General features: G+C 36.9%; 1 protein-coding gene across 2 annotated transcripts in view; it reads right to left on the reverse strand.

Moving 5' to 3' along the window:
• Positions 1–401: 401 nt before the first annotated feature.
• WDR37 (WD repeat domain 37) overlaps positions 402–13373 on the reverse strand; it is a 50369-nt gene continuing 37397 nt past the window's right edge. For both annotated transcript variants that reach the window (XM_064444993.1, XM_064444992.1), the window contains 3 exons: positions 5813–5947; positions 5028–5142; positions 402–3623 (listed from right to left, as the gene is read on the reverse strand). In XM_064444993.1, coding sequence (XP_064301063.1) covers positions 3492–3623; positions 5028–5142; positions 5813–5947 — 382 coding nt within the window. In that variant the 3' untranslated portion in view covers positions 402–3491. The remainder of the gene's footprint in view (positions 3624–5027; positions 5143–5812; positions 5948–13373) is intronic.

Consider the following 13373-nt stretch of genomic DNA (forward strand, 5'->3'; position numbering starts at 1 on the left):
GCACTGCAATACTTTTGCTGTATCCTATCTGTTTTAGACTTCATTTAAAATATTGATTTATAGAGAGCTGTGAAAAGTCACATGGAGACTTTTGCATAATCTGCATGACAAAATGTAACTACCAAATTTTTCCTGCAAAGGTGGGGAAGACAGTATAAATGCAGATCTGAGCACCTTTTCTGTCTATATACTTTATTGGCAGCACAACTGACTGCACTACAGAAGTCCTGCTTTCAGGGACGGACTTGGTCTTCCTCCAGAAGAATGGTGCCCATCACTGCCCTGGAAATGAACTTTTTGAGTAGAAAAGAGTGGAAAGTGGATAGGAAGATCCTTGGACTACTAACAAAGTGAAACACTAACATTAATACAACCTTAATGCAATACAGAAGAACAGCAACTTGAAAAAAAAATGTTGAATCTTTTAATGCGTTTTGAATCATAATGAAGAAAAACATTTTACATCTAAAAACAAATTAGCAGAATAATAAAAAGTGGTTCACATAACTTATAAATTCCTTTTCCAAAAAAGGTGGTTTTCACAGATTTAGGCAACAAATAAGATGTTTCATTCTAGATCTTTCTGATTGTAAAGTATACATAAACTTTGTGAAAACTGATGTGCATTGCTTGAGAGAAAGACATACAAGCTTGATTTTGCCCAGTGATGAGTTCTCTGTGAAATTCTGCACAATACTGAAACTGTAACTGCAACTCTCCTCCATTTTATGAAATGCTGGACATTGTTCAGTGCTGAAAAACGCTCTTTAGAACATTCAAAGCCATGAAATGTTTTCCACCTATTTAGTCACTGTAGTATTATTCACTACCACTGCTCATGTGTGATTTGCTTCAAGGGGAATGGCAGCCTCGGCTTGACCTTCAGTACAGCATATAAAATTAAGCTAGTTAAGTGTTTAGCTGATTAAGTATTAGCCTGCTCATAAGAACGTGGCTCTAGCACCTTGTTTGGTTGATTTTTTTCAATCATGTAATCATCCCATTCCTGGTGCCAGAGGATGGTCCCTCTGGTGATATAAAAAGTTTGCAGAAATTATGATTAAACTGCAGAGCCTAGTGGTCCTGTGTTACATATGTATTAGAGAAGCTTAAACAGACAATTTAGATTAGCAGGACCAAAAGCACTGACCCTCTTCCCCACCTCAGGTAATAAAAGGATAGTCATTATCATGATATGACATGCAGGCCACGCTGGAGAAACTGCTTCTCCTGACTGTAGAGACATTTTTATCTTTTTTTTTTCTCAAGCAGCATCAACCTGCGTCAAGTTGTCTCCATTGCCAACTAAAAGAAAAAGTGAGTCTTTTTTTCTTAAAGACTAAAATCTGCAATCCAACATCAAATGGCTTTACCCAAGAGTCAAAAACCCAGAAAAAAAAAAAGGTGAAAATAAACTTTGACACCATCCTTTAACCCTCGTTATCAGAAGATAACAAACACTGTAGCTGCTTTCTCCAAACTCACTAGCTTTGGTATTTTAAGATTACTTCAGTACAACTGCGTATATAACTTGTATGTAAAATGAAAAAAAAAAAAATCAAAAAAGAACAATCAAAAAAAACCCCAAGGTATCAAGCTCCTACAACGACATGTACTATAAAGATACTACATACATTCTCCATGAAATATCTTAAACTTCCTCAATGCTATGCTCCAAAACCATTTCTAGGACCCCAGTTTCCCTTTAATTACTCAATAATGCATTCACCATCCCATCCCATTGCACTCCAGTGCGATTATGTGTTAGTTAACAGGAGAACCAGTTAACACATCTGCCTTAACGTCATTATAAATGGTGCTGCAGAGGACATGAGCACAGCTATAGCTTCACGTGATCATGAGATAAAAAGTTCCTAATACTTCTCTTATGCCAACCCACCATAAATTCCATGATTCCGCGCCCTTGGCTTCCCCTCTCCCTCCACCTTATACTGTGATATGTCAGACAGTTAGGGGCAATGTCTCCCTTTAGCTAAAAAGAAGTGTCTGTCTGAAGCAAGTGTTTTTGTTCTTTCAAAGATGTCAGCTGCCACCTGCATTTACTTCTACGATCAGCAGTTGTATGTATATAACACCTCACTGCCAGTGCATAAAAGGCTAACATAAAAGGCTAAGCACAGTGAGGAGCAAAACCAGAGTAAGAGCATTTGGGAGAAAGAAGGGTGACCCATGTTAATTACCCTCTTTTGGAACAGAATACGGACTGCAAGCAGCCCTTGCCACAGCTGAGAACAGAAAGGCGACAGATGACATTTACTTATCGTATTGCTCCATTAGCTTTAAGTGTTAATTATCTTAAGGACCACATTAAGTATGATTGTCTTTCCTCTCATGTCAGAGATAGTACTTCAGCCAGACCAAAAGTGCTTTTTTCTAGGCTACAGAGAGATTCAATGCATCTTGACCAACATTCATTTTTGAGGTAGTACTCATTTACTTTGTATTGCTGGCTCAAAATAAAAATACGGGAAGTGAACACAATTAAAAGCATGCTCACTGTAGGAATATTAAAAAAAAACCACCAACAACCAAACAACAAAAAAACCAACCCCAAAAAAAACCTATTTCCTTTCTGCGCAGATCACCAAAAAGAAGCAATCCTTCTTACAAATATCAGCTCACATTCACTGGTAAAGTCAAACTTTCATTAATGGTTTATAACAATAGCTATAAACTAAAGTGCTTCAAAATTTGCTTGACTAGATTTCAGTGATTATAATCATAATCTTCTGGATTTTTGCTAGTATGAAGTGTCATGAGATTTTAGAATCACTTTATATAAGAAGGGCAGAATGAGTATTTTTCTTTTTCAAAAGAAAAAGTACAAAAAGCATTCCAAATAAACCTGGCAGCCTATACTCACTACAAGTTGCTTGCATTTTCCTTCTCAAATCTACTATTTCTCCAGTAACTGGAATAAAAATGCAGTTGAAGTTGCAGTATACTGCAGCACTAAAAAAAGTTCTCCAAATCAGATGCAAACAGGAAAATGTTTACAATCATACAACTAGTGAAATTCACACTTCATTTCAAAGTTTTAGCCCTGCAGATTCTTTTTAACACAAGGCAGATATGTAGAGTCATGGAAAAACATAACAGACTGCTATACACTCTCTACACTAATTACGTAAGTTTCACATTTGTCACAAATGTAATGCCCTACTGTGTATCTATTAAATGCTAAATAACTTATGAACATTTATGTGCTCTATGCAACAGTGAACATATTGACCAGTGGATGCCAAAATATAAAAGTTCATACACAAGACAAACTAATTTTAAAAGAAAAAAAAAATCACATTATCTGTACAATTCATGCAAACTGTGCACAATGTGGTAACAAGAACAACATTTGCTGAAGTCTCCACCTAAGGAAGAGCTTTTTCAGTGACAGCAGACCAGTGTTCAGGAAAGTCTGCGGAAGTGTAGAAGTCCACAGCAACATAAAATGCAGAAATTCTTCCAGCATTTCATTTTTCTTGTAACAAAGCAGGGATGTTGATGTTCCAACCAATCGCCTGACGATCAAATCCACATGTGAAGAGGTTACATATCGGATGGTCCTCGCTCCATGCTGAGCAGCAGACCATTCTCCTGTGGCCCTGCGACAGTTCAGGAGACAGCAGTATTACTTACGACATATTCTGAAAGCTTCTACATCAACAAGTTAGCGCGACTCAAAATGCACACTGGATAATGCTCACATTAGTTTTTCCAAACAGTACTTGAGAATCCTAAAGGTCATCGTTACTTTCACTGACAAGGTAAAAATCCTTGTAACGATAAGACTCCTTAACACCAACACAGGATCCACGACAGAAGCATACAGAGTGGTGCATCAGAACTACTGAGTTTTCCAAGGTATGTTTGCTATCTAATTACATTTGATTTACAAAAGCAAATCAAATTTGGATTTTAGCATTTTTTTTTTTTCTAAAAGCAATCTTAAAATACGCAACTACTTGCTGGCAACTACTTTGTTATAAACCTGCAAGATTAAGCATCTATCACATTCATAATTCAGAAGGGATAATATTACAGCAGGAGGAATGTCATACTGAGCAAAGCAATGCCTTATCTATTGTTCAAGTCCAATAGTAACAAAAATGCCCCAAGGAGGATTCTGACCAACATTTAAGTTTTTTTTTTTTTTAAAAAAAAAAAGTGTAATGATTTCAATAGTGTCAGCCTGAACAGAAATATTAAGGAAGAAGAAAAAAAAAAAAAGAAAAATCAAGGCTATAGACCAAAAAAACCCACCTAAACTAGAAAAAGACTAAAAAACACTAACAAGTCTTAAAACCCCTTCCTAAGTCCTGTCAAGAGCTGCTGAATCCACCCAAAAAAGCTTGGTGAAGAGGCATAATCCAATTAATTGCACTTAGTCTAACTTGCTCCATTAGTGATGCTCGCCATGCTGAATAGCACCACAAAACTTGATGGCTGCAGCAAGGATGGTTTAGTACTTGGTACCAAATACCAACAATTTGTGTGCATAAGCATGGAAGGAAAAAATAATTTATCACCAAAGCATACAAGGGGTGCTCACAAAACTGACCCCACTTTTCTCCTTTTATGTTTCTTATATAACAAATTAAACAGTGTAACTGAAAAAAAAACCAAAACAAACAAAACAAAAAAAACCCCAACCAACCAAACAAAAACAACCCCCAAACATCAGACCTCATAGTGTATCACTTCTCTGACATGATCCACATCAAGACATTAAAACACGTTTGAAATGCTCTTACACATTTTTCCCATTTCATAGAGAAGACAGACATTAGTTTCATTTTAGTAAGGAGAAAAATGATGATGAAATCCAGTTGAAACATCTTTTCCAGTTCCAATAAAAAAATTCAAAATATGTTACTTCCACGTTGATCATTTTCAATAACTAACAACAACAGATTTGTCCAGCTTTTAAGTTAGAGACACCAAATCCTAGTCTTAACCTTGTACAAAAGAAGAACAGACATACTTTAAGGCTATAAATACTCAGTTACCTGTCTATTACTGCGAGGAAGGCGTGCTAATCGCACTCCTGACATGTCAAATAATCTAACCTGTCGGTTGTCATGTGGAAGGGCGATAATTCTTTGGCCCACACACACGTTAATCCTGCACAAAAGGGACAAAAGTAGGTTATGTACAAAACAGCGAGCCTGGCAAATGGAACTTGACAGTACAAGTTTAAGCTTATGAGAAGTGATACAGCTGAATTTTTCCTGATTAGAATTCACAAGTGAAAAAAGAAAAAATATTACAACATTAAGGTGTTTCTTATTGAACTAGGTGCTCAAAAAGCCTTAACATCTTCATTCTGTATTAAAAAAATCTCAGAATATGATGTATTTATTGAAAATTAATGCTGACCACACCTGGATTTTATAAAACCACTTCAGACCTTTTTCAAAATCTCATAAATCTCAACTTTAATTTTAGTGACTAACATTAAATGTCTATTCAGTGAATTAACAGAATAGACTATTTCAGTTGGAAGGGACCTACAACGATCATCTAGTCCAACTGCCTGACCACTTCAGGGCTGACCACAACTTAGAGCATGTTATTAAGGGCATTGTCCAAATGCCTCTTAAACACTGACAGGCTTGAGGAATTGACCACCTCTCTAGGAAGTATTTGAGCACCCTCTTGGTAAAGAAATGCTTCCTAATGCCCAGTCTAAACCTCCCCAGTACAGCTCTGAACCATTCCCATGCATGAAAGAATTAAGAATTAATTAAGAAAAATAAAATTAACAAGAATAGTAACTCAGAGATCCGCTTACCTATTGACTGCAGAATCTGTACGGATCGTTGCAATAGGAGACCTCATGTTTTTCAAATCCCAAACTTTTACAGTACGGTCATCGCTACCAGAAACAACATTGTCTCCCACAGTGAAAACTGCAGATGTCACAGTGCTAAAAGAATCAAGAGTAAAAAGAAAGACATCAAGCTCTAAAGATCTTTATTAAACTAGTATCTGATTTAAAGTTCTATTTTTTGTTCCCATGTTTCCTTTAAATATATGTAATTTGCCTTTTTAAAAAAAAAAAAACAAAGTAACCCGAAATATTAAAACTCCAAGTGGGTATTTAGAATAAAAAAAAAAAAAAAAAAAAAGAGTCTTACAAAAAGCTGTGTCACTTAAGGTATATAGGGCTTGACTGGCCCAAGCACTAAGAAAAGAAGGCCAACAGTGGAGAGTCCCTCTGGAGGCATCTCTCATATTCCACTGATCCTAATATGAGCTAAAAGTGTCCGTCAATTTACTTTTTAAGTTCTGTAAGTCCAGTAGACTTATCAGACAACCAACTGAATCAGCAGCATACAGTACAATCCTTTCTCTCAAGTATTTTGAGACCAGTAGTCAAGTTTTTGCACTTTCCATCCAAAGACTTCTGCAGAACTATTTCAGGTATTTGTCATTCACAGCACAGACTGAGGAGATCCAAAATCCCTATCTGAAATGTAGGTAAACCTGTTTTGTACATACACCTAGATATGCTGTAATACATACACAGAGCTTCCAGTATAACTCCACTAGCAATAGCTACAGCAATCTATTAATTTCTAATTGTGATTTCTATTCCTATTTTACAAGTAGCTAAATTCTGAGAGTCAGATTAAAAAAAGCCAAGTAGTAATAGTAAGAAGAATGGCCAGGCAGTTCCTAAAATTTTACCCATTAGGTCTATAAATGCACAAGGGCAGCAAGAGAAAGACCCCCAAGAATACTTCTAGTAGTTGGAAGTGCAACATATTACTTTCAGGAGAGATTATATACAGGATTTTATTTTAGAATTTTATTCTCTTTGTATTTTAGAATTTTATTCTCTTTGTATTTTAGAATTTTATTCTCTTTGTATTTTATACTTTCAGAGAACAGTATATACTGCTGAGCTCAAATGAACAGTTCTTACAATGAGCTGATTTTTTTAAAATCTTTTACGTATTATTTCATATTAACCAATTAAAGCTTTTGTACTACTATTTTCATTTTAGTACTGCATGAATTCCCAACTCAAAACCAGTTATTTTCTGCCCACACAATGTACTAACAAAGTATTTTTGTCTCTCCCTAAAATCATTAGGGAAGGCTTCTCAACTCTGTTTCTACAGATTTGATTTAATGACCTATCTTGTAACTTGGGTCATGCACATCAATTTCTTAGAATTTAGTAATTTTAATTTAGGTTGTCAGTTGCTACTGTCACTTTGGTTGTTCTGCAGAAATTTGAATTCATGTCCTATCCAAGCTGCTGATTGAGATTAGCACTAGCCAGGTCACAATGGACCAGTTTATGCAAGCCTCTTAATTTAAATTGACACCAAATTAAGTTTTAATTAGGATGAAGGCCCAACTTTATTCATGATACCAAGTTTCCTAATGCATTATTAGAGTGCAGCTAAGCTACCAGAGAGATGATTACAATAAGAACCAAGAGGTCTTCGCCTAATCTTCTGGACCTTATGAACCAAAAGTCAAAAAGTTAAAACATATGAGGGCCACAACTGATGAGTCTCTTTCATCAGGCACCTTCACATTTGGGAAGAAAACTCATTCACGCAGCCAAGTTACTGCAGAATAGGGTTGGTATGTCCTTAGCACCAAACTTGTCTTCCACCAGCCTGACCTCCATTAAACTTACCAACATCTGCATTTCTCTCCTCAAGAGTTCTTTATAGAAGCTGCAAAATACTCCAGCAAAATGTTTCAGACTTTCACTGAACTCTACACTGCTGTAGCACATTTAAACAACGTTTCTAAGTTTAAAATTTGTGATTGAATCTCCATACTTTGCACGCACATTGGAAGACTTCCTTGTACACAACAGTATAAGGAATTCAAATCATAGAAAAGCTCCAGGTGAGCATATATACAGCATTTTAGTATTCTGCTGCCAACACACAAATCTGAGCTGTTTTCCCATCATACATTTTGTTCCAATTACAGTTGGAATATGTTGTGAAACTGTCTTAAAATAACCCTCCAATTTTGGATGCTTTTTTTCACAACTTTAAACAGCTTTCCAGCTTCTTTGATCTCGTATTCACTCTCCTTTATCACTTATCACTGTCAAACATAGTTAAGTTTCTTTGACCACATAAAGTTCTCTCATTCTTAGATTTATAATTTTCAAATGAAAACATTCAAAACTAACGCCATGCAAACAGAACATCAACTCTAGGTTAGTTCGACCCTTTACTGCTCCTATAAAAACAAAAAGACTCAAAACCAAAACCCTTTTCTGTACCATTTTCTGTTTAACTATTCATTCAGATAGTACTGGGTACACTAAGAAAAAGTTTGTAAAATAAAAATGCAACGAAGTTCTGCTGTAGCTCTCTCTGGCGACTGGGCAAGTGATAGAAAGGCAAAAGGAAGGCTACCAGGCTCTTTTCAGTGACATCTTTAAAGGCATTTAGTGGTCTTAGTCCTCTGCCTACCCTCCCAACATGTCATCACTGTAAGGTACTGCAGGCTGGGATATGCACAATTTGCAAGCACGCATGACTGTGAAAACAGCCTTTTCCATAAGGAGCTTTGAATTCAAAGGCTAGATATAAAAGCACTTTTTACTGAACCCACTGCTTATCATAAAGAATTTTGGCCACAGTTTCAAAGCAAACAGTATACGGATGTACTGCATAACAGTCCTACAGATACACCTATAGATACACTTGATTCAATTCTCAAGGACATCTCATTTTCAAAATAAGATTACAAGACCAGAAGTTTTAAGTAACTTAACACCAAGTCTAGGAAGGCCAAAAGCAGTATCATTCTCACAAACTTGACAAATCTGGGGAGGGTTATCAGCACTTGATTGTCATCTGAGTAAAGAGCGGATGGGGTTTTTTGGTTTTGGTTTTTTAAGTGGAACATATTGACAATATTTAAACATAAAAATTCAAGAACAACACTACTGACTTAAGAAGACATGAGCAAGTGCTGTGCTCATAGGTTTTCTTATGCACTACAGTTCATGCTTTGTCTCCCCTCCTTTTCCAAGCTGGGGCATTTTTTAAGGTGAGAAAGATGCATCTCATCCAGTTTTTTGGGTTGGGGTTTTTTTGTTTTGTTTTTGTTTTTAAAGAGAGACAAAATAGCAACAAGAAGAAAGGCCACTTCCTACTTATAAGCTGAAACAGGATTTCAATCCAACTAAAGAGGGTAGGTGAGAAGAAAGGGAAGCAAGATCTGTGTGGGAAGAAAGAAGTTGACAGAACAGCCAATATACAAATTACCTTTCAAAAGTATTGCCTCCCTAACCCCACCCATATCACAAAAGTTAAAATACTTTTTCCTGTATTTTCATGCGACTAGTTTTGCTTTCTGTTTATACTAGCTTTCGGTTTGTTCTAACCCAGCTAAAACTGTGGTTATCATCCCCTTGGCTAAATTAATAAAAAGTGTCAACAAAAGATCATCAGACCCCATGTTAATGGAATGGTGGAAGACATTAGGTTTTTAATAACTCAAAAAGATGACAGGTATTGTAGGACATTAAAAAAAAAAAACTGGCAAAGAAGCAGCAGTCTTATGACACTTCAAACCGTGGGTCCCATAGGGAGTTTGGTGTGCTACAACTATTCTCCAGAAAAGCTTCAGCCTCTGCCAAACCCCAGCAAAACTCATTTATCTTGTCATAGGGAGCAGCCGAGCGTGTACTTCCAGCTGACAACGTGGCACTTCCTCACCACACACCGCTGCCTGGCCTCGAACATCCTGCTCCCTCCGTGGGTCTCAATCAACAGAAATACTGTAGTGCTAGCACTCCTCATTAGGCCGAACAGCTGTCTCCGCAGTCACACTGAGACACAAAACTGTTTTGCATAACAATCTGCTGAAATTTCACACATAGGGGAAGGAAAGAAAAAAAAAAATGTTGAAAATGTTGGACCATGAAATGCTGATGCAGAACCCTTACTGGCAATGCACCAAAACAAAAGTTAACACTGCTCTTTCCATTTTGATTTGCAACCTATATTGGGATTTACCACTGAACACTGGGAGACAACATGCCTGTGAAAAGGCATCTACTTATAAGCATTAATCTGTGTGTGGGATGAAGTTCTGGAGAAAATGGACTAACACAGAGCTTTCAGATAAATTTATTCAATGTACACCAAACCGCACTTAAACAGCAAAATTTGAGTGCTCAAATATGCCTCTCTCACTTTAAGTACTAAAATTCAGGAACAAAACCTAAAGGAAGCTCTATTTGGGACAGCATTTCCTGCACAAGAGCTTCCTTTCTTTTAGAGTAACAAAGTGTATGTATCCCACACAGAGAGGTCTGCAGTCTCAGGCGTAGCCATGACCTGGGTTTAAAACCTCCAGATAAAGACAACAGTTTGCCCATCTTAAAGGGCGATGGCGTTGGCCAGGAGTCCCGGGCAAGGAGCACACCAATACCTCCATGCTTGATTGTGCACTCAGGCTTCAGAAGTACTAAAGGCGCTTGATTCCAGGAAAAGCTACGCATACAATTCCCAAAGTCTGTTTGCAGATTTATCTCCAAATATCAGCAGAGCTTCTTCCTCCAAACTGAGAAATGGTAAGAACAAACCATGAAAGAATTAACACAGAACGGGGATGGGGGGAATTCAGAGATGACTGTTAGCACTGAACAGTCATTTTTTAGCATTTAAATCAACAACGTCTATTCCGGAGACATGTGTTTCATGACATTTAGAGAAAATTGCCAGTATCTCCTTTTCTCACTACCCAGCTTAAAATAATAAAATTATACAGGATTGAAAACAATAACTAGCTTTTATGAGAACTACTCAATGGCAAGTTAGTAAATTAGTTAAGGTGCAGATATTTTTAAAATCAGTTTTGTTACATTTATGATGGGATAAAAAAGGTCCATTTATCCTCACAGTATTGCTGCACGTGTTATGTAAGCTTTAGAACGACAACACGCTATGAAACGTTATGCTCTACTCAACAGGATACAAAAAAAAAAAAGGCCTTTGGCTATGCTCTTTTGTGGGTCATTTGAAAAAAAAATCATAGCGCTTTTTAGTGCGTGCATTCAAGAATTGAATCAAGACTCTCTCCATCTATTGCAGTAAAGCTTAAAGCACTCAAGCAACTGGACACAGATTTATGGCCTGCAACTCTTTTAAAGTGACTGACAAAACTCTAATGGCTAACATGGAGTACAGTCAAACTTTGTATGTTACATACCCTATTCCCCAAAATAAAACACCTAAAGGTTTTTGTTTTTTTTTTCTTTTAGCTACAGGGCTTTTAATTTTAAGCACTTACTCTTGTAGCTTAAGGAGTAGTTTATTCAATTTTTTACATTTCTTTATTAATTAGGAAGCCATTTTTACCATAAGGAAATTTGCCAATGACAACAGAAAAGGTTCAGGAACATAAAGGAAAAAGACTATCAAAGAATATAATCTTTGGAATGTCTTTTTCGGCGCTTCAACAACTCCATGACTGTACTGGGTTGGGGGAAGGTTAGAACAGAAAATGGGGTATTCAAGCTGTGCAAGAGAGCAAAGACAGGTAACTTGGACGAGATGTAGCCACATAAAACATGCTGGCCCCAGTCTATCCTGAAGCAGATTCACAAAGAAGATAACAACATGGGAAATGAGACAAACTCAAACCTGGATGCTTGAGCTATCAGCTAATAAGGCTACTAACAACTCTAAGAAAACTGCTGAAACTTTAACATGTTCTGTCACATGTATGTAATAAATGTAAACCAAAAGGCTTTTATATGTACATGTTTAGAAGCACAAAATTTAAAAAGCTAACTCTAGAGCTTAAAGTCCAGGCTATAATCTTCATTGAAAGAATATGCAACATGCAAATATGAGATCAGAACAGTGTTTGAAAGGCAAATCTGGGGCCTGTTTTCAATGAAATGCAAGAGAAAAAAAAACCACAGCAGATAGAACAAGGTAGGAATATTAACAGTAATATCAGAACCCTCTAGTTCATCCGTGAGGCTTGGGGAGAAAACTGAATGTTTCATCAGAAGAATGTTGCATTTCTTGCAGAAGCTGGATGGTGAATGCCTAAGGCATTCTTCGATTAGAAACAACAAAAATGGTAGACAAAGCATCACTGATGGCATTAATAGCTGAAGCAAGAACAGGACTATCTTGAAAAGAACAGATGTCTTAAACTGGTGGAACTCCACTGACAGCATCCAACTTGTGACGTTTTGTTTGGCACAAAAGACTCCCTTTCCTAGCACAGCTTTTAGTCAAAGGTGCAAAACTTGCATTTGTAGAACTACATCTAGATATACTTTAGCTTCACCAAGAAAATGTGGCTGAATAAGAATACCTAACAGTGATCTTGTAATATTGGGTATATCTAGAATAAGACTACTTTCCAACAGGGTTATCTAATGGCATTGCTGCCTGAAGAGAAGGCATTTCTCCCCTGCCATGACTTTGCCTTTCAAGAACAGGACAGACACATATCAGGGTATGAGAATTAAATCTTGCAGAATAAAGAATCTGGGAAAGCCAGCTGACCTTGGCAAACTTGAGTGTCCACGAAACTAAAGCAATTATTAGTCTCCTGATAGAGAATGCCATTTTGACATTAATTCCCAATTCATGAAATGTCAGAATGCAGCCCAGCATCCTAATCAGCTGCCACTTAAGTATTTTTACATTTTTTTTAATTCAGATTTTTCAGCAAACGTAGGAGTTTGAAGATGAAAAGTTGAAGCAGCAAGACATATTTGCAATTCTCTAGTCTCAAAGTTCTCAGGATGAAGCACAACTTGCCATATAGCTGCATATTCAGAGACGTACAGACAGCAAATGAACAGGAACTTTCCCTTCTGACCTCCTATAGCCACATAACCAGAGTGAAGGGAGAAGGAATATGCTAAATTCTGAAAGTGCTATAAAGCCACCTTGTTCAGCTCTTTGTCAGAAACACCATAAGATCCACTTTCAGCAATTTTTTCTCTGAGTTTGCCCAGAAAGTAACACAGAGATTCAACAGCTAACGCACATTTATGTTCGATGCACTGGCTCAATCCAGCTACAAAGATCAGTATGCTTGAGAAGTCATAAACAAACTTTACATTTTTTCTGGCTAGGTCAAAAGTACCTGCTCAAATTTTCTTTTTTAAGCCAAAAATGTATTTAATCACCATGACAAGTTGATGCATAACTGTATACTGAACAATAAAGAAGCATTAACGAAGGGTATTCACTGAAGGATAGCAACCCAAAGCTGCTTCTGAAGACAACATTTTACTCTTTGAGGGATGGTATTTGCAAGTCCAGACTTGGAAAACCTGCAGAAATTAAAGCATTTCAAGAGATATGTGCCCACCCACTGTATAC

Source organism: Phalacrocorax carbo, chromosome 2 (genome assembly GCF_963921805.1).
Source record: "Phalacrocorax carbo chromosome 2, bPhaCar2.1, whole genome shotgun sequence".
In the NCBI taxonomy this organism is placed as follows: Eukaryota; Metazoa; Chordata; class Aves; order Suliformes; family Phalacrocoracidae; genus Phalacrocorax; species Phalacrocorax carbo.